Source organism: Balaenoptera physalus (genome assembly GCF_965194825.1).
Source record: "Balaenoptera physalus genome assembly, chromosome: 7".
In the NCBI taxonomy this organism is placed as follows: Eukaryota; Metazoa; Chordata; class Mammalia; order Artiodactyla; family Balaenopteridae; genus Balaenoptera; species Balaenoptera physalus.
In genome coordinates, this window is record NC_138886.1 from 129,924 (window position 1) to 151,919 (window position 21,996).

General features: G+C 48.7%; 1 protein-coding gene across 5 annotated transcripts in view; it reads right to left on the reverse strand.

Annotated features, from left to right (window-relative positions):
* Positions 1–21,996, reverse strand: part of CACNA1B (calcium voltage-gated channel subunit alpha1 B) — a 187,173-nt gene that overhangs the window by 119,254 nt on the left and 45,923 nt on the right. For 3 of the 5 annotated variants that reach the window (XM_082469395.1, XM_082469397.1, XM_082469393.1), the window contains exons 7-10: positions 13,106–13,209; positions 10,095–10,210; positions 9,700–9,756; positions 8,541–8,633 (exon numbers count right to left, since the gene is read on the reverse strand). In XM_082469395.1, the coding sequence (XP_082325521.1) occupies positions 8,541–8,633; positions 9,700–9,756; positions 10,095–10,210; positions 13,106–13,209 (370 nt within the window). The remainder of the gene's footprint in view (positions 1–8,540; positions 8,634–9,699; positions 9,757–10,094; positions 10,211–13,105; positions 13,210–21,996) is intronic. The other 2 variants (XM_082469396.1, XM_082469394.1) reach the window with 1 other exon arrangement.

The following is a 21,996-nucleotide window of genomic DNA, read 5'->3' on the forward strand; positions in this document are numbered from 1 at the left end:
ATTCCAACTCCTCCGTGCGGCCTGGGGAGTCCTGCTGCTTCTGGCCCTCGCTCCCTCTGTAGCTCAGGGGTCAGCAGCCACTGACCACCTGCTTTTCAAGGAGTTTTACTGGAACACAGCCAAGCTCCTTTGCAGCTGGCCCATCTGCAGAGCTAAGTGTGGTCCCCAGAGCCCCCAAAACTCAGTCTCCAGAAAGTTTGCCAAGGAAGCTGCTCCTCTGCCCCGACTCACCCGCCAAACCCACTGCCTTCCCTCATTTCCATGCCTGCGGCACCTCTGCTCTGCCCCCACCGAGAAGCGCTTCCCTCACTGGCTCCTTCTCAGCTCCACGTCCCGGCGTCAATACCGCCCTTCTTTAGGCTCCAGCTAACAGGTCTCCAGCCCCCCAACAATCGCACTTATACAGCTGCACTGTGTCGGCCTGTCGGCCTGTTCCGTGCCCAACCCCCAGGCCACACTGAGCTCTGGGGGGACAGGGCCACCCTCTGCACCACCCAACCCCTCGCGCCACTTGACAAACGAGCGAGCAGACTTTGTGGGTGCTTGGAAGGTCTGAGTGCCTCCGAGTGTTCAAACCCAGCGGGCTCTGAACACCTGGCCTGGCCGTCAGTCCCTGGGGAAGAAGCGTGTGAGTGTGTGTTCCGTGATGGTGGGCGCATTTGCACAGGTTTGTGTGCGTGTCCACACCCAGACTCTCAACAGCACAACGAGCATTATCAGGCTGGTGTTTTCTTGGAGTCACTATATGAAGACGGGCCGAGGCCTCTGGAGAGACCTGTCCACAAGCTGAGCAGCTGCATCGGGCAGGGAGACACTGTGCCCCAGACACAGGAGGAGCCGCCCCGAGGGGCACCCGTCAGTCAGCCCTTGTGGTGGGCGGGGCGTGCAGGGCCCTAACGGGGAGTTCCTGGCGCTCTAGATGCCACACCCCACCCACACCCACGGAAGACACCGCTCCATCACAGCCTCTGGCTACGCCGGGACACAGCCTCCCAATCCACGGCCAGACAGCAGCCAATGCCGATTATTCAGGGCTGGCTCATTCAACGAAACCTCTTAGCCAGCCTTGCCAAGGGTTGCAAAATGCCAAGGCCACAGCCAGACACACCTGCTCCCTCCTCAAAGGCAGCCGTGGGGCACAGAAGGAAGACAGGCACCCAGTACAGACAAGACGAGGAGAAACCCCCACACAGGCAGAGCCATCACGGACCCACCCCGTGAACCCCCATGCTCAGAAACCCCAGACACAGCCATTTAGAAACAGAGTCACACACATGTGCTACACAGCATACCCGGACGCTGACCAAACCCCCCAAAGACACACTCGGATTCACACAGGCACACACCTGTGAACACACACAGGCCCGCTCTGGGAAGGGAGGTCAAGAGAACACTTGACTCAAGCAAACCACTTTGTGCATACCCATGGCCGGGGAGACAAGAAGCACATTCTCCACAGAGATCCCTGCTGGACAAGCCCCATGAGGCCAGCCAAGCCCGGCCACGAGAAGGGCCTCAGGGCTGCTGCCCTCGCATAGCTGCCTGGCCACGTCCGCCAGGGCCTTGGGGCCCCAGGGCGTTCCGGGCCTGGGTCCCAGCAAGCAGCTCCTGTGTGCTCACGTCAGCTCTCTTTTACTGTGCTCAAGCCAGTTCACAGTAAAAGTGAAAATATGTCACATCCAGAATCATAGCTTTGGGTGGGGAAAACATGAGACATCGGGACTTCTTTTTGGCTTTGTACAGTTTTCAGGTTTAACTTAATCGGCATATATTCTTTATGATGAAAAGGCTTATTTCAAGAAAACTACATATCTTCAAGCTAGGGGGCAACGGAGAACGGAATGGACGCTGAATGACAACAGAACTGGGCACTGGTTAGGACGAGGCGGGCGCCCACAAACACCTGGGTGTCTTCGCGCCGTGCCCAGACAGGGGCTCGTTAGTCAGTGTAACGCCCACGCCAGTCCTGCTTAGCGCCCACCCTTCAAGAACCGCCCTGAGCGGGGCACAGAAACACAGGGTGGCCACGACCTGCCAGGTCACAGGTCACAGGTCACAGATCACAGGTGACAAGCAGGAAGTGCAAGTCCCCTTCCGGCTTAGTGGCTGCCTCTGTGGGCCTGGGGGGCGGAAGTGACGTGGGCTGAACGCCAGGCACGTGGACGTGAACCCCGTCTGCCCACCAGGCACGTGGCTGGTACACGCTCGCGGCTAGAGAGTCCCTACTGGAAACAGGTCCAGGGTCACACGTGCCTCACAGGGTCTCGGGGTTAAAGGAAACCATGCAGGCCAGCCCACCGGGCCCGAACCAGCAGCCAGCAGGGGGCGGGGAGGGGGAGCACCCCGGAGGTGCCAGGCCCCACGTCCAGACCCGTGGGAACCAACAGCTGCCAAGCCTGAGGGCCCCCGAGTGCAAGGAGACGCCTGGGCTCTGCCGGGGCCACGGGGGAAAGTCTACAGGGTCCCAGGATCTGGCACAGCACCAAACCAATCAAAATAAAACTGAGAGAGAAAATAAAATTCCCTCCCAAAATCATTCAGCAGCTGAAAGGAAAGAAGTTCACTCTTAAAAACCCCAGGGCTTCCCTGGTGGCGCAGTGGTTAAGAATCCGCCTGCCAATGCAGGGGACACGGGTTCGAGCCCTGGTCCCGGAAGATCCCACATGCCGCGGAGCAGCTGGGCCCGTGAGCCACAATTACTGAGCCTGTGTGTCTGGAGCCTGTGCTCCGCAACAAGAGAGGCCGCGATAGTGAGAGGCCCGCACACTGCGATGAAGAGTGGCCCCCACTTGCCACAACTGGAGAAAGCCCTCGCACAGAAACGAAGACCCAACACAGCCATAAATAAAAACAAAATAAAATAAATTAAAAAAAAAAAAAAAAAATTAAAAAAAAAAAAAAAAAAAACCCCAAACTAGTAGCCTCAAAAATGCAGCAAAGCAATCTTAAATAAACACAGGAAACGTAAGGAGGAAGAAATCATGAGGAAAAGGATGAGAGACACAAAGGAGCAAAGTAAGATACACATGAAGTAACAGGGACTCCAGGACTAAAAGGAACAAGGAAAGGAGATTGAGCAACTGAACAAATGGGAGAAAACATCCCTCATGTAGGAAGACCTGAGCCTGCAGGCTGAGGCCCACTGGGTTCCTGACCCCAGGCAAAGGGAGTTACAGGGGAGACCTTGTCTGCAGCCAGGAAACGAGAGGACAGGGCAGTGACACCCACAGAACAAGAGACAATGACCACAGCAGCAAAAGTTTTCTCATCCTGAGAACCACGGAGGACACCTGAGTATGACCGGAAGCCAGTCCCCCACCTACACACCCATCTAAGGGGGACAATAAGGAATGACAGAGCAGAGCTGAGACAAAGCAAACCGCTGTGTGGTGCGCAGCGACTGCAAGGTGAGAACCTCTACGTGACCGTGCATATGATGGAAAGGCTAAGTCAGGATTTCTGCGCCCGGGGCAAACACAGGGACTAACAACAGCCAAGAACTAAATCCCACAAACAACTCAAACCAGGAGTGGGGAGCGAGGAGGGAAATACTGCAAAGGCCTCATCTTATTGGGTCGGGGCTAAGGGCGGAGAGATGGGAAATAGGGCGATTTGGTTATGGAAATAATGCATCTTGGTGGTAAAGAGGGTAGAGGAATACGCTAAAATAGTAAAGAAAATGTTTCTAATTCTGGGAGCAGGGAAGGGAAGGTAACCATTTGTGGACCGGAAATCAGCAAAGGAGGAGAGGGTGATAAACAGTAACCTGATCAAAGCAGCAAAGCTGGGGAAAACAGACCACAGTATGAAATATCGATACCAAATGTGAAGGAATGAGGAAGGAAGACGTCACGGATGTCAGCCCTTACACTGAACAGAGACAGACTGGATCCCTCCATTAGGGACAGAGACCGTAAGACTGGGTTAAAAAAAAAAAAAAAAGCAAAACCCAGCTAAATACTGCATGTAAGAAGAACACTTAAAATGCTTAAAATGATAAAGAAGAGTTGAAAATGAAAGGGAAAGCAAAGATACCAAGCAATGCAAGCTAAAAACCAAAACCAATGGTAGTAACAGAAGTATGACATTTGCTGTCAGACAAGGAACTGTCCAGTGGAGGAACTAAACAGATAAAGAAGGTATTGTGTGATGATGAAAAGCATAATTTACAAAGAAGATGTAACAGTCATAAACTCCACATCTACCAAAGCATATAGTGGCTAAATACATAAACAAAAGCCATGAGAAATACAGGAGGAAGCATCAAGGAAATGCAAATCAAAACCATAATGATTTATCACCTCACACTTGTCAGGATGGCTATTTCCAAAAAAGACAAAAGACAAGTGTTGGCGAGGATGTGGAGAAATTGGAACCCTCGTGCACTGTTTGTGGGAATGCAAACTCGTGTAGCCGCTGTGGAGAACAGCATGGAGGGTCCTCAAAAAAGTTAAAAATAAAACTACCTGATGATCCAGCAATCCTACTACTGGAAAGAGAGAGAGAGAGAGATCTCCAAAATAATTGAAATCAGAATCTTGACGAGATCTGAGTTCTCCATGTTCTCTGCAGCACTATTCACAATAGATAAGATGTGGAAACAACCTAAGCGTCCACTGACAGATGAATGGATAGAGAAAATGTGGTCTATACATACCACAGAATACTACTCAGCCTTAAAAAAGAAGGAAATGCTGCAACATGCACCAGCACAGATGGACCTTGAGGATATCATGCTAAGTGAAACAAGCTACCTTCAGAAAGACAAATACTTCATGACTGATTACACACGCATGAGGTATCTAAAATAATGAAATTCAAAAAACCAAAGACCGGGACAGTGGTGACCAGGGGCTGCTGGGCAGGGATGGCGAGCTGTGATGAACAGGCCCAGAGTTTCAGTTAAGCAGGATGAACAAGCCCTGAAGACCTGCTGCCCAGCAGCACAGCACCTGCCGTCAACGGTGATCCATCGTACACTTGGAATTGGAGAGGATGGATCTCATGATGTGTTCCTACCACACACACACACAATTTTAAGAAAAAAAAATACAACAGAAACTTATTAATAAAAAAAAAATGAAGTGGCAATGTTCAAAACACGTCTTTCAGAACTGAACAGATCTAGTGATAAAACACAAAGACCTAAAGAACTGGAGAACACAATCAATGAACTTGATTTTAAGAGATACCCATACAACCTGACAACTCTCCAAAACAGAGCATACACTTTCCGTCAGTGAAACTTTTTAAAATCAGTCATGAACTTAGAGTTTGAAAATTTCTAAACTTAGAGATTTACTGGCCACATTTCCCAACCATTATCTGATAAAATTAGATATAATAAAAACATGATCAAAGTATCTTGCTACTTATAAATTAAGAAGCACACTCGCAGATAACCTTTGCCTCAAGAGGAAAGTAAAGAAATTGTTATCTGGAAACCAGTACAGAGGGGGACTTCACAGCAAAACTTTGTGCAGAGGAAAATATGCAGCCTTAACTGCTTTTGCTGTTAAAGAAGAAAAAAGAACAAGTTACACATTTTCAGAAGTTAGAAAAATAATAATAAAATAAATAAAAATAATGTAAAAAGATAAACCTAATAAAGATTAAAAATAACAATAATAAAATTGAAAACAAAAAGTAGAAGAAAGGAAATCTACAATCTGGTTATTTTAAATGATCATTAATACAGACTAACCTCATATGATCCTAATTCAGAAAATAGAAAGCAAAGGTAAACATACTAACAACTGGAAAAAAGCAAAACCAAACTCAACACACTCTAGTCAGTCTCAGAGCTTTAAATAGCCTCTGCAGCCTGAATGCCAGAGCCCAACACATAAAACGCCCACCTGACACCCCACTGCATCTCCAACATGCGTCTCAAACTCAGCACCTCTGAACCGAATTCCGAACGTCATCCCCCAGAACGCACATGTCCCAGATCCCCTCCTCCCAGGGAGGGCTACTCTGGACACTTCCTGCAGAGCTGTGCTTGATGTCTCTCTCTTTCTCTCACACCCACGTCCGACTGGTCAGCAAATCCTGTGGGCTTGTCCTCAAAATAGATCTAGAATCCAACCACTTACCACCCCCATGGCTGCCACCAGCCGCGGGGTCTTCATAGCGGCCTCCGACCTGGTCCTGCTCCTGCCCTCTCTGCACGTCAGTCTGTCCTCAGCGCCCCGCAGGAGCCAGATGCTGCCTCCCCTCTGAAGACCACCCTGGCAGCCAGAGTCCCCTGACCCGGTCATTTCCTCTCCTGCTGCCCCCGCGCCCCCCCCACGCCCAGCCCCCTCCACTTGGCTCCAGCCACACCGGCCTCCCGGACTCTCCTGCCTCAGGGTCCTCTCACCTGTCGTGGGGATGCTCTGTCTCCAGGTGAGCTGGCTTGCTCACTTCCTTCAGCTTTTTACTCAAAGGCGACCTTTCCCGAGGCCATCTGCGGCCACTCTGTTTAAAATTCCAACACCCCCCAGACCCTTCAAGCCCCCTCCCCTACTTTTTTTCTTTTTCACACCTAGCACTGGAATGGAAACTCCAAAAAATGAAAGGCTTCTGCACCTTGCTTAGTGCCATAGCCCAGTGCCTCAGGCACTTCCCAGCACATCTGGGCACTTAGTAAATATCTGTTGAGTGAATGGACCAGCAAATGACTGAATACAGAAGAGATGAAAAGAATATAAGAGAACTCTACATGCAGCTCTATAGAAACAAGTTAGAAAAGGCCACAAAATGGAAGATTTCCTAACAAAATATAATTTATAAAACTGGTCCAAGTTATTTTCATTTTTTAACTAGATGGGTTCACATTTTTATCTCACCTTTAAAGAATAGAAAATTTAGGTGTTATTTAAATTATTCCAAGCTATAGAAAAAGATTTTTTTAACTCTCCAATTCATTTTACAAAATCAGAATTAAAACTCTAGGTAAAATAGGAACAGAGGGAACTATTTAAATATAACACTCACAAGATAAACTTGAAAAAAAATTTAACAAAATTCAGATCCACAACATACATTGATCTCTTAGGAACAAACACAAACAACCCGACAGAAGAATGTACAGAGTATACGAAGAGTCACCAACACCTAAATTTTAATGGGAAACAAACATTTAAAAAGAGCTTCAAAATCACTAGTAGTGAGTGAAATGAGAAGTAAAGTCCCCTTGAAATATCACTTTATAATCATTCAATTGCCCTCAAACTGGTAACAGTCAAAAGTAGCTGCAACATCCAAGCAGGACGAGGGCAGATGTCTTCCTGCCCTGTTGATGGATGTGAATTCACAGCCCTTCTGGAGAGCAGTGTGGCGGCAGCCCTGAAGGTGCCAACACACCCCTCACCTCAGCAGCCCTGCTCCTGGGAACCCATCCCACGAGGGACATAAAGCACTGGTGAGGAAGGACAGATGTTTATAGGATTTGGGGGGCAGCCGATTACCTGACAGTGAATCCACACCACGGAACACCACACAGCTACTTACAAGAGCGAACTCAAATCAGACCAACTGATGGGGAGGGGTTTCCAAGAGGCACTGATGAAAAAAATTTGTATGAAACTATTTCTGTAACATGAAAAGACCCCAAAACTCTACAACATGTATATGTTCGTGTGTGTGCGCGTGAGTGTATGAGTGTTATCGAGAAACAAGGAAGGATAAACCCCAAGCTATTAACATGCGTTTACTGGGGACAAAGAAGGGGAAAGTGGAAACAAACAGATAAACAAATACACAAATGACTTATTAGAGAGGTCTGTATATAAACATAACAATACAATGGGAAGCAGCTCTTCCAACTCGAGTCCACTCAGGATCGCTGGAGAGCAAGGAGGTCTGCCATGGATGTGACTTGGAACCTTGTCATGAAAAGCTGTCATTGCCAAGCGCTGGCCCCCCTCCCACACTGCCGAAGGTGGAGACCCAGGGCTGAGCCCTCCTTTGCCGCAGAATGCACAATGACAGGGCATTTAGTGCAAAAAGGCCTGGGCACTTCTGGTGCCAGACTTCCGGTACCAGGCTGAGAGGAGGTGCTAAAACGATAAAAGATAAAAGAACCAGGTTCCCCTTTTACTGTTTGAGAAGCAGGGGATGAAGCCAAGCCCTCAGAGGCAGCAGACCCAAGGAACGTGGGAGATACACAGGGCTTAGAAGAGAGATGGCAAGAAACTTTCGGTCCCTACAGAGTCAGTGACACACGCAGCCTCCGGCCTGGGGATATGCCCAAGGGCTCCACGTCCACACAGGACGGCAGAGCCAAGAACAGCCAGCAGCCAGCAGTGTACTGAAATGAATGCGTGAGAGGCCTGAGCAAAAAGGAACTCCCAGGAGCTGTGCGTGCAGCCCACCCCACGGGCTGGCCCCAGGCAGAAACCCCAGTACCAGGGTGCTGCACTTCTCACTGTCGGGGGGACACACACGGGACGGGCTTACTTGGGGGGTGTGGGCGGTAGGGAAGGAGGGAAGCCGAGGTGACAGGGAGGGAGCAGGGTGCACACTCCGCCTGCAGCCACAGGCCCACAGAGACTCACCCACAGCACAGAGGTCTGCAAAACGGTCCTCCCCCTCCTCCGCGTGGATCAGGTCATTTCGGCTCTTCTTGGTGGCTGCTCTCTTCAACACTGCTTTAAACAAAGGGTGGGAGGAGGCAGCATGAGTCCGGGCCTCCAGATGACCTGCCTCAGGGCTGGGCGGTGCCATTGTGGGCCGTGCCAGGAACCGGCAGCCTTTCCAGATCTCTCCTGAAGCTGAAGTTGAGGGAAGGCAGGACGATGCCTGGCCCCCATGGGCCCCTCTCGGTCTTCAGAGCAAAAGGGACAAGGGATTTTGAGGTTGGGCCCTGCTTGTCCTTCTCTCCACGATGATGTCCATGGGGAAGGCCTGGCTACCGTGGAGACCAGGAAACCTCCATGTGGGATAGGGCCAGGGCTGCAGCCGGCTGCCCCAACAGCCCACACCCCAAGGCCAGGTGAGACCAGAGAAATCAGGTCAAGGCTGCAGAGCGGCCAGCACAGACTGCTCAAGGCCCCAGGTGTGGGCCCAGGTGAGACCGCAACATGCGTGGCCATGCCGTCTGGCCCTGTCCTGAGCAGCAGGTGTGAAGAGAGAGCAGCCTTCCTGCCACCGGGGCTGTGCTGGCCCCCGTCCCTGCCCCCGTGGCCCCAGGCTGTGCTAGGGGTCTTTCTACAGCAATCTGGGGGCATCTCCCTGAGCCCTGGGGACAGATACAGCTTGGATTAAACCAGCAGTTTTCAAGCTTCTAGAAGCGGCGCTGTCCAACAGAACTTTCTATGATGACTTGAAACGTGCCGAGTCTGAGGATCTGGATTTTCACTTTCGTTTCATTGTAACATACGCACCTGCAAGCTCACACAGTCACGTGTCAGCTGTCAGCTGCCATGCCGGAAAACACAGCCCTCAGCACAGGCTCCTGTGACCCCCAGGCTGAGCCCACCGCTGGCTATGCCCACTCTGGTGCATGGCACGCAGCTCCGCAGGAGCATGCAGCTGACCCTCCCAGGGCCTGCCTCCAGGAAGGCCCCGCCCAGGACCGTGTTAAGTGACCAACGCGCAGGCACCTGGCTGAGCAGAGGGCATCATGCGTCGCATGCAAGCGTGCACGCGTGTCACCGCCCACCCAGCCACCAAAGCCCTGTGGCCAGGCAAGGAGTGCTGACAGCGGTCACCTACCATCCAGAGGGGACTTCTCCTCTGCGTTCTTGTCCTCCTCGGCCAGCATGACTTCCTCTGTGAGTGAGACACAGCCTCAGGCCAGAGCCCTCCTGTGCCCACCCCTGAGCAGGGCTCGTCCCCCAGGAACACAGCAGGAAGGAGGTGAGACCCTGCCCTCTCGGCCCTCACGCTTCCAGAAGCCGGCAGGGCCCATGGCTGAGCTTTTCCTACCGAGACACACCCCTTGATGGGTCCCACAGACGGCGCCCTGTGACGAGGGCCTGGCTTGCTCTCCTCACAAATCGCCCTCCCAAGAGCAGCCCCCGCCCCAGGTGAGCTCAAGCCTGGGAGGGTGCCGGGGAGAAGGAGCCGGCAGAGGCCAGGCCAGGAGCGCCACACAGCCCTGTCCTCACCGGCCTTGAAGATCCACTCCAGGTACCCGTTGAGCTCCCGCTCGATCTGCTGCTGCCGGCGGAGCTTCAGGAAGGCCCGGCGGTTCTCCACCCGCTCGCGCTCCTTGGCGAACTCTCTGTGATGGGCAAGGCCGGAGCGGGAAGCAGATCAGGCGGGTGTGAGCACACCCACAGGCCCACCGTGTGCGGCCAGAGGCACAGGGACTCAGGAAGAGGCCAGGACAGGGGAAGCAGGCCACGGGCCACCCCTCCCGGTGCCTCCCATCATCTGGCCTCTTCCCCCCGCCGAGCACTTAACAGGCCCAGGTGAGCCCTCCCTCCTCAGGCTCCTGCAGCTCGTAGGGACAGCACCTCAGTGCCCAGAGAGGGGGCTCCAGATGGCAGGGACAATTCCACCTCCCCCTGGCCTAGAGCAGGCCTGGGCATGCACCCTCCGAGGGCCGGGCCCTGTCATCTGGACAGAGACGCTACAGAGAGCTTCTGGACAACAATCACCCAGAGGAGAACTTCCACTTTGTTTCTTCTGCTGGTTCAGACCCAGAGCCATTGCTAGAAGGAGGAGAGACGGGCAGGCACTGGATCGGCTGAGGGCGGCCAGAGATGACAGGGAGACGCTCTAGAGTCACCCAGCTCCTCAGCCAAACCACTGAGGCTCTTCTGCCCTCCTGGGCCCTCAGCACCACCGCCCCAGTCTCCCAGCCAAGCTTAGAAGCCAAGAGGCTCAAAAGGCCAGAAGGAAGCCATTCACACACACAGGCACAAGAGCGCGTGTGCGCGCACAGACACACGCACACGTGCACACACCTTAGCTCAGGTCCCCAGAGGGCAGGCAGGCACACCCTCAGGGCAAAACAGCAATGCCTGTTCTCTGCCGAGCGAGCGGCTGTCTCTCCCCCAGGAGAAGCAGCTTCTGGGCTTGGCAGAGGGGGCGGGCCCGGCAGGCCTGGCTCCTGTCACGCAGCCACTGTGAGAGGGAGAGCTTGGCTCCGACCAGAATGGACCCCAAGCCTGAGACTGGCGTCCACCAGGGCCTGAGCTGCTGCAACCCTGGCAATGAGAGGAGACGGCTCCCACCTGGACCTCTCACCAAGTCCTGAATCTGCAGGAACGCAGGGCCCCTCGTGGTCTCCCCACCAGGCCAGCGCCATCAACCACACCGGAGGGCAAGAGGGCCTGGGGGTGGCAGTGGGGCGTGACCATACTGCCCGGTTGGCCTGAGAGCCGCCAGCAGAAACTCGCTGCGGTGACCAAGGCCTGGCCGCCGGGCAGCCACTGCTTAGGAGGCGGCTGGCTGTGGCCTGCCCTCCCCAGGCTTTGGCCCCACTGGCAGGAAGGGCTGCGAGAGGAACCACCGATTCTGCTTCTCTGGGCACTGGGAGGGTGAGAGCCTGGAGCGTGGCGGGGAGCAAAGCTGAACCAGCTCCAGGCTGGCCCGTCCGGCAGCCCTCCTCCAGATGTGGCAGAGCCACACGTTGTGTGCTGACCACTGGCCTGAGGGGCCGTGCAGTCTCCAGCCTCCCCGGGGCTGGCAGAGAACCCTGGGGCCCCGCTGCTGGAGCTGGAGGCCAGAGGGAGGGCTCAGCTGAGACTCATTAGGAAAATCAGCCTGTATCGCCTGGTCCCCAGAGGCAAGGATGCCCGCAGGTGGGGGCAGGGCTGGGAAACACAAAGTTCGGGGCCCCTCACCCAGTCTCCGCTGCTACCCCTGCTTCTTTCTCACGTTCTCCAGAGTAAGCTTGAGCAGGACCCACTCACGTCCCGCCAGTCTCCCCGCCACGCCGCCCAGCACGAGCCTGGCCCCTGGCCAAGCCCCCACAGCTGGCAGCCCCAGCTCTGCTCATCGCAGACACCACACCCGCTGTAACTCCGCCCCAACAATTCTCTGCCTGGGAGACGCTCCCCTCTCCTTTGCCAAGCTCATTCCCGGTCCCCTCTGGGCCTCAGCTGAGCTGCCCCTTCCCCAGGAGCCTTCTCTGAGCCCCAGGCCTCCCTTGGCTTCCCCATCCCAGTTCAGACCACAGCTCCCCCCCGGACTAGGAGTTCTCATCGGTCCCCTGTGCTGTGGGCCTGCCTGCTCCCGGCGGAGATGCTTAGAAAGACACACTACTAACAGAGTCTTACAGGAGGGGGCCAAGGCAGGAACACGCGCCAGAGCCACAGCACAGAGCCCGTGGGCCCAGCCGCCGTCCTCGCTGTGGCTGTTCCTTTCCAGACCAATATGAGAGCTGCCCCCGGGTCACGACCTCAGGAGCCTTGGGCCTGAGCAGGAATCTTCAGGGCGGGTGGAATGGAAACATTACCCTCCAGCCTCACAGGGAATCTGATGCTCAGGTGGGGGCAGGGAGGCAGGCCAGCCCAACGCCCTCTCCCTCTGTCTACACAGCTTCCTCGGCCCCGGACAAGGGCAGGAGCCCCAGATACCAGCCCCGGTTGTTCCCTGAAGCCAACAGCACTTCCTTGGTCCTCGGACCCATGCAGGACAGGAGGACTCTATGGGCCGCAGGTGTGCTACACCTCTCTACCAATGAGAGTAAGAAGCACCTTTCCCCGGGAGGGACCCCAGCCCTGCATCCTCCCTTGTCTTCTCCTGGAGGTCAGCAGGGACAGGTGACCAGAGAGGCGAGGCGAGCCAGGGGTCAGGGCTGGGGTGGAGACCCAGGGCCTCTCCATTCCTTCTCCCGTGTCACACAGAAGGGCTCTCTTGTCCCCAGGGCTGCTCAGAAACCCCACCACGAACCCAGATAAGAGGCAGCAGCAGCCCCTCCCCTGACTCAGAGGCCGGGGTGAAGGCCAAGAGCTAGGGGTAAGGAGGCCAGGGCCAGGGACCACCAAGGGAGAGGTCAGAATGGTAGCACCAAGGACAGGCTGGCTGGAGCTCAGGACGCTGGGAGTGACCGTCCCGGGGCCAGGCCGAGCCGAGCCTCCCCCACCACACGGGCCGTGTCCAGCCCCATCAGCCCCCTCCGCGGGCTGCGAACACAAAGGTGGCACGCAAGCGCATGGCCTCTTACCCCGAGAGCACGCCCAGCACCAGGTTGAGCATGAAGAAGGAGCCGATGATGATGAGGGGCAGGAAGTAGAGCCAGTTCCAGGTGTTGCCGGCCGCATCGTTGGTCTGGAAGCAAGAGGAGATGTGCAGGACGGTGGGCAGGACAGAGCCCTGGCCACGGAAGCTCCCCAGCCCTTCTCACACACCGGCAGAGTCCAAGTGCAGGCGGGTCCAGACAGGTAATCCAGGCAGGACCCACCATCACACCTGCCTGCCCTTGCCCCACAGAGCCCCCTCTGGGGCTGGGGCCCCCGAAGGACCAAGGAGCTTCCTGCTCCTGGCCACTGCCAGCAACACTGAAAAGCCCAGGAGTAGTCCCAGGGGGCCAAGGGCTGCCCCAGGTACCCCGCCTGGACACGTTCCCTCTGCTTCCCAGGCTGCTGGACACACCAGGCAGCTCCAAAGACATTCCTCCTTTGTGAAGCCCACGGACCCCAAGGCCCAAGTCTGATCTTCTTTTTGTCTCCTGCAGTTTCCACAGCTCAGAGCAGTAAGCCCTGTGCCGCATTCCCCCGTCAACGGCAAGCCCACAAGTCCCCAGGGAACAGCTGGGCCTAAGACAGACCCCGGCACCAGGGCCTGGTCTAAATAACCAAACGCAAAAGTTCTTCCCAGACCTTTTGATTTTTAGAGCACAGCCCACAAAAGGGTGAGGCCCTCTGAATCCAATTCATTTCCACTGTTGTTCTGTTTTCAGGGGCCCCCCGTAGACCCAGCTGAGAGGGGTGGAGAGCCTCTTTCTCCCCACGAGTCTGGTGCTAGAAGTGAACCAAGAGGGGTGGGTGTTGTGGGCAGGTGACCACCTGGCCCCTCTGCTCCTCTCTTCAGAGGCGGCTCACAAGCCAAGGGCCAGGGCCCTGAGCAGGACAGAGGCAGGAAGACGGCCTGGCACTGCCCTGAGGCTGGGGCTGACCTACAGGTGCTGCTGTCGGAATTCCTGCCCTCCAGCGTCTGCTGGCCTCGGCAGATTTGCGGACTCTACCCCTGCAAGTCCTGAGTCCCCTGGACTGCCTGCCGCTTGTGGCTTCTGATTCCGGGACACTGATTCCAGGCTGGCCGCTGAGACCCCCGGGCCTTGACCAGAATAGACACTCAGACCCCCAGCTCTACATGCTGCCAGTGTTCCCAGACCACACCTCTGCCAGCCCCACATGCAACTCCGACCTACGGGCTATGATGACCACCAAAGCCGCCAATCTCCCCAAAGGGCACCCTCAAAACCCGCCTCCTTCTGGGAAAAAGGAGAGATGTGCTGCCGTGGCCTCAGCTCCTCTCACCTACTCGAGGACTTGGTTCCTGCAGTTTCCCTCTGATGGACCGTTCCCATCAGTAGCCAAAGCACCCTATTCTCTTCTTAAAAAACAAGACAAAACAAACAAGGACTTGCACTTCTGGGAAGATGGAGTGGACATACTCTTCCCTATTTCTCCCACTGGGTACAATTAACACCCTGGACATTACATCTAGAGCAAATACATATTTCACAGAAGACTCTGAAAAGTGGAGAAAAGAAAGCAGATCAGCTGGGACCTCTGGACCCATGGTGAGTTCCCTGTGTTTTTGTTTTGTTTTTGCCTCATATATCCCAGACCTGGGGCTTTTAAAGCCTACAACCTGGAAATGCCAAGAGACACAGACAAAAAACACACCAACAAAAGCCAGCACTCTCTCTCTAACCAAAGGGCCAGGAAGTGGGCCACCCTGCAAGGCAGACAATAACTGCACTACTCCAGCCAAACAGGGCAGAAAAAACTGTGGTGAAACTTCCAACCCTGCCAGCAAAGACCCAGGAGGGAGCCTAGGCGACCACCCTCCCCAGACTGTAATGAGGTAACCAACCTCCCCACACCCCCAAACCACAGAGATGTCAGAGAACGACAAGCAGGGAGGTGGGACGTCCTCCTCGACAGATGGTTGACGAGGCCCCCATGCCACCCCACCTCTGTGGTATCAGTGGAGACACACGGGGAGCCTGGACTTCCACCCCCACGTGACAGTAATGAGACACGCCACCCCCTCCCCACTGAGGTGCTGCCAGAAAGTCAGGCTTTCACCACCACCCAGTAACGAGGCCACACACCCCCCACCCCCATAGTGGGCAGAGACCACGTGGAGAGCAGAAACGAGGCACACAAAACCTTCCCAACCAGGTAAGTATCCTAGAGGCAAGTATCCTAGAGGCAAGAGGGAGCCAGAACTACCATCCCACTCAGCAGTATGGAAAAGACTCCCACAATGTCAACAGAGGCCAGGTGGGGAAACTTTCCAGCCTCCTACTCCCACCTTGCAGTAGCAAGGAAGCAACCCCTGCTTCCAGTGACAGAATGGTCAGAGGAAGCCAGCTAGAACAGAGGGCTTAAATAAGATCCAGGGTCCCAGGACATAATGCCAAAAATGTCCAGTTTTCAACTGACATTCATTTGCCATACCAAGAACCAGGAGGAGCACAAACTGAACAAAAAAAGACAATTGATAGATGCTGTGATGGTTAATTTTATGTGTCAACTTGACTGGGCCATGGGGCGCCCAGATATTTAGCCAAACATTATTCTGGGTGGTTCTGCAAGTGTGTTTTTGGATGAAATTAACATTTTAATTGATAAAGTAAAGCAGATTGCCCTCCATAATGTGGTAGACCTCGTACAATCAGTTGAAGGCCTGAATAGAACAACAAACTGACCCTCTTCCAAGTAAGAGAAAATTCTCTGTAAGAGAATTCAGACTTCATCTGTACCGTTGGCACTACTGGGTCTCCAACTACTGGCTTTCAGACTGAAACTGCACCATAGCATCTCCTGGGTCTTGAGCCTGCCAGCCTAAATTTACTGCAGATTTGCACTTGCCAGCCTCCATAATCACAGGAGTCAATTCCTAATAATAAATCTCTTTTTTCTTAATCTCTCTCTGTCTCACACACACACACATCACACACACATCCTATTGGTTTTATTTCTCTGGAGAACCCTGCCTGATATAGATTGCCAACACTAAGATGACAGAGATGATAGAAGTATCTGACAAAGATTTTAAAGCAGCCACCATAAAAATTTTCAGAGGGTAATTGTATACACACTTGAAACACATGAAAAAATAGAAAGTCTCAACAAAGAAACAGTATCATCAAATAAATAAAAGATACAAAGAAGAACAAAATGGAAAATTTAGAACTGAAAAATACAATAATCAAAATTAAAATCTCAATGGAAGGGCTCAACAATAGAATAAAGACAACAAAGGAAAGAATCAGTAAGTGGTGAAAAAGAATAATAGAAATTATCCAATCTAAAAAAGAGAGAGAAAATAGACTTAAAAAACAAAAATCAAACAAGTAAGAAAAAACAGAGCAGAGTCTCAAGAACCTAGGGAACTATGACAAAATATTTGACATTCATTTTTCAGAGGAGCAGAGTACAGGAGAAAGAAGAGAAGGCTGAACAGTATTCAAAGAAATGATAGCTGAAAAATTCCCAAATTTGGCAAGAGACATAAACCTACAGATTCAAGAAGCTGAGTGAATACCATACAGAATAAACTCAATGAAATCCACAAGACATTTCATTGTCAAACCAAGGGAAACTAAAGATAAATTAAAAATCTTGAAAGTGGCAAGAGAAAAAGGGCACCTTACTTACAAAGGGAAACAATTCAAAAGATTTCTCATCATAAAGTATGGAGGCCAGAATGAAGTGGCACAATACTTTTCAGGTGCTGAGAGAAAAAAAAAACTGTCAACAGACACCTACACCCATCAAAAATATCCTTCAGGGATGAAGGGAACATCAAGACATTCTCATAATAAAAACCAGGGAAACTGGGAGAATTTGTCACCAGCAGATCTACCCTAAGAGAATGACTAACAAAAGTCTCTAAACAGAAAGGAAATGATTAAAAAAGGAATTGTTAACCATTAGGAAGGAAGAAAGAACAATGAAAAGAGTAAAAATAGGGGTAAATAGATTTTATTTGTCCTTTTGAGTTTCCTAAATTATGTTTGACAGTGGAAGCAAAAATTATAACACGCTATGATGTGGTTATAAACATATGTAGAGGAAATGTTTAAGATAATCGTATTATAAATGGGGGAGGGTAAAGAGATATAAAGAAGGTAAGGTGTATATACTTCACTTGAGCTGGTACAATTATGACACCAGTAGACTGGAATAAGATATAGAGCAACCACTAAAAGACCAAACAGAGATATACTCAAAAACAACTAGATAAATCAAAATGGAATTTTTTTAAAAGTTCAAGTAACACACAAGAAGGTAGGAAAAAAAAAACAAAGAAACAAAAAACCAGATCAAATAGTAAACAAAAAATAAATAAATAAAATGGCAGATGTGAGCTCTAACATATCAATAATGACATTAGATGTAAATGGTCTGAATACACCAATTAAAAGACAAAGATTGGCTAGTGACTTTAAAAACATGACCCACCTATGTTTTGTCTATAAGAAATTCACTTCAAATATAATAGTTTAGGTAGGTTGAAAGTGAAATATGGAAAAAGAAGTATCATATAAACATTAATCAAATGAAAACTGTAGTGGCTATATTAATATCAGAAAATAAATATCAGACAAAGTAGACATCAGAACAAAAAAAATTTCACTAGAGACACAGAGGAACATATACAGGTTTCCCCCACTATTTGAAAGCAGTGAATTCCTATGAAACCTTTCCTAAGCCACAAAGGCATAAAGCAAAGAAACAGTCACCATAGGACACATCAGCTAACACATACAGAAAATAAGATAAAACACAGATGCTCACAGATACAATAGAGCTATGGCGATATGATGCTGAGATGCTGAGTGTAGTTCCCAGGGAAGGAGCTTGGCAGTGCCACTCTTGCTGCTTGGGGTGCACACTGCCTTTATAATGGCTCACTGTAAAGCAAATGTTGAACACTATTTTCTCTTTTCACCTTTTTTCATAAAAGCATAAATCTTCCATGGATTTCTTTTGGTTACTGGAAATAGGTATTAATGTAGGTCTTTCATAAAAGTGAAGTGGCATTAAGAGAACTTTTGAAAAGTGGGGGATACATTACAATGATAAAAGGGTAAATTCATCAAGAAGACATAGCAATTCTAAATGTGTACATGCCTAACAAATGAGCTATAACATATGTGAAGCAAAAACTGACAGAACTGAAAGGAGAAACAGACAAATGCATAATTATAGTTGGAAACTTCAACACCTCTCTCTCAAAAATTGATACGACAACTAGACAGAAAATCAGCAAGGATATAAAAGAGCTCACCATCAACCAACAGGATGTATAATTGACATTTATACACATACTACACAACAACACATTATATACACATTCTTTTCAAGTGTCCACAAGACATATATGAAAATAGACCATATCCTGAGCCATAAAATAAGTCTCAATAAATTTAAAAGAACTGAATTTTTTTCAAATTTAGTGTATTCTCTAACCATAATAGAATCAAAGCAGAGACAAATAACAGAAATATAATAGAAAACTCTCCAAACAAAGTAAACAAACAATTCTAAATAATCCATGGATCAAAGAGGAAGTCTCAAGGGAAATTAAAAAATACATTGAACTGAATGAAAATGAAAATACAAGATATCAAATTTGAAAGACACAGCTAAAGTAGTTTTAAGAAGGAAATTTATAGCACTAAATACATACATTACAAAAGAGGGAAAGTCTCAAATCAATAATCTAAACTTCCACCACAAGCAAAGGAAGGGCAAAACAAACCCAAATCAAGTAGAAGAAAGTAAACAGTAAAGATAAAAGCAGAAATCAACAAAGTTGAAAATGCAAACAATAGAAAAAATCAATTTTTGAAAAAGTTTGTTCTTTGAAAAAAGTTAAATTGACATACCTCTGGCAATACTGACTAAGAAAAAAAGAGAGAAGACACAACTTATCAATATCAATAATGAAACAGGGGATTTCACTACAGAACCAACAAACATCAAAAGGATAATGAAGGAATACTACAAACAACTCTCTATACATTTGACAACATGGATGAAATGGATCAATTTCTCCAAAAACACAAACTACTACAACTCACCCAATACAAAATAGATAAATAGTCCAATAACTATTAAGGAAAGTGATATTGTGATTTTAAAACTTCCCCTACAAAAGGATAGACACATTGATCAATGAAATAGAATTGATGATCTAGAAATACACCCTTACATTTATGATGAGTTGATTTTTTTTAACAAGGGTGCCAAGACAATTCAATGGGGAAAGGATAGTCTTTTCAACAAATGGTGCTGGGACAAGTGGATATCCACAGGCCAAAGAATGAAATTGGATCCCTACCTCACACCATATACAAAAATTAAATCAAAATGGATCATAGACCTAAATATAACAGCCAAAACTAGAAAACATGGGAGTAAATTTTCATGACTTTGATTAGGTAATGGACTCTTAGATACTACACCAAAAGTACAAAGTGAAAAGAAAAACAGAAAAAAATGGACTTCATCAAAATTAAAATCTTTTTTACTTCAAATGATACCATCAGGAAAGTGAAATGATAACACACAGAATGTGAGAAAATATTTGCAAATCATCTGAAATATCTGGTAAGGGTCTAGTGTCCATAATATATAAAGAAATCTTATAGGTCAATAATAAAATGACAAATAACCCAATTTTTAAATGGGCAAAGGATATGAGTACATATTTCTCCAAAGAAGATATATAAATGGTGTAATAAGCATATAAAAGATGCTCTACATCATAAGTCACTAGGGAAATGCAAATCAAAGATAAAATTAAATACCACTTCAGTCCATGGTTGGTTGGTTAAAATTAAAATTAAATTGTAATTTTACTAGGATGATTAAAATTAAAAAGATAGACAACAAGTGTTGGTGAGGATGTGGACAATTTGGAACACTTGTGCATTCCTGGTGGGGATGTAAAATGTTGCAACCACTTTGGACACCAGTTTGGCAGTTCTTCAAAAGGTTAAATATGGAGTTACCATATGACTCAGAAATTCCACTCCTAGGTGTACACCTAGGAGAAATGAAAACATATTCCACACAAAAATTTGTACACAAATGTTTATAGCAGGATTATTCATAATGTAAAAAAATGGAAACAACCCAAACGTCCATCAACCGATGAAATACAAACAGAAGATGGTATATCCACACAATGGAATCATATTTGATAATAACAGCAATGAAATACTGATACTTGCTACAACATAGATGGACCTTAAAAACACAAAATCCCACATATTCTATGAGTCCATTTGTATGAAATGTCTAGAATAGACGAATATAAAGAGATAGAAATATATTAGTGGTTGCCAGAGGCTGGGGATGGAGGAATGGGAGGTGACTACTAATGGGTACAGGGTTTCTTTTTTGATTGATGAAAATCTTCAAAAATGAGTAATGGTAATGGTTGCACAGTCCTGTGCACATACAAAAAGCACTGAGCCATTCACCACTTTGTGAATTTCATGGTAGGTGAATAAAAGTAAAAATGTTATATGAAAACATAAAAATAAAAGAAATCTCTAGGCCCAGATTATAGAATTCTACCAAACATTTAAAAAATAATTAACGCCACTTATGCACAATCTCTTCTAGAAAAATAGAAGAGGAGTAATTACTTCTCAATTCATTTTATAAAGCTTGTGTTACCCTGATAACAAAACCAGGCAAAGATAGTAAAAAGAAAGAAAAAAAGAAAGAAAGACAGAAAGAAAGAAGGAAAGAAAGAAAGAAAGAAAAAGAAAGAAAGAAAGAAAGAAAGAAAGAAAGAAAGAAAGAAAGAAAGAAAGAAAGAAAGAAAGAAAGAAAGAAAGAAAGAAAAAGGAGAGGGAGGGAGGGAGGGAGGAAGGGAGGAAGGGGGGAGGGGAAGGGGGGGAGGGGAAGGGGAGGGAGGGATGGGGGAGAGAGAACACACGCACCTCAACCTAAACTTCACACTTTATACAAAAATTAACTCAAGATGGATCACAGACTTACATATAAAATAATAAAACTTTTAGAAAAAAATACAGGAGAAAATATTTAAGATTTAGGACTAGGCAAAGAGTTCTTAGATTTGATGCCAAAAGCCCAATCCACAAAAGGAACAATTGATAAACTGGATGTTATCAACATTAAAATCGCTGGTTCTTTCACAGACCAGGTGAGGAGTATGAAAAGACAAGCTACTGACTAGGAGAAAACATTTGCAAACCACACATCTGACAAAGAACTAGAATATATCTAGAATATATAAAAACTCTATAGTGAAAGAACAATCCAGACCATGAGCAAAAGATATGAAGAGATATTTCACTGAAGAAGATACACAAACGGCAAATACGTATGCAAAGGTGCTTAACATCATCAGCCATTAGGAAGTGCGCTGAGATACATCTCCACACACTGTCTGAATGGCTGAAGGTAAAAACACCAAATACCAGTGAGGATGCAGAAAAACTAGATTATTCATACACTGCTGGTGGGGATGCAAAAGAATACAGGCCTCTGGAAAAGCGTTAATTTCTTAAAGAACTAAACACGCAACGGCTATAGAACCCAGAAATTGCACTCTTGAGCATTTGACCCAGAGAAATGAAAACTTACATTTGCACAAAAACCTGCCCACAAGTGTGCAGAGCAACTTTATTCCTGATAACCCTGAACAGAGGCGAGACAGATGTCCATTAACAGGTGAGTATTAAACACTGTGGTCCACCCACACCTGGAGCACCACTCAGCCACAAAAAGGAAGAAACTGCTGACACACAGAGCAATCTGGATGCATCTCCAGAGTATTATGCTGAGTGAAAAACAGCCAATACAGAAGTCACATAGGGTACGGTTTCATCTG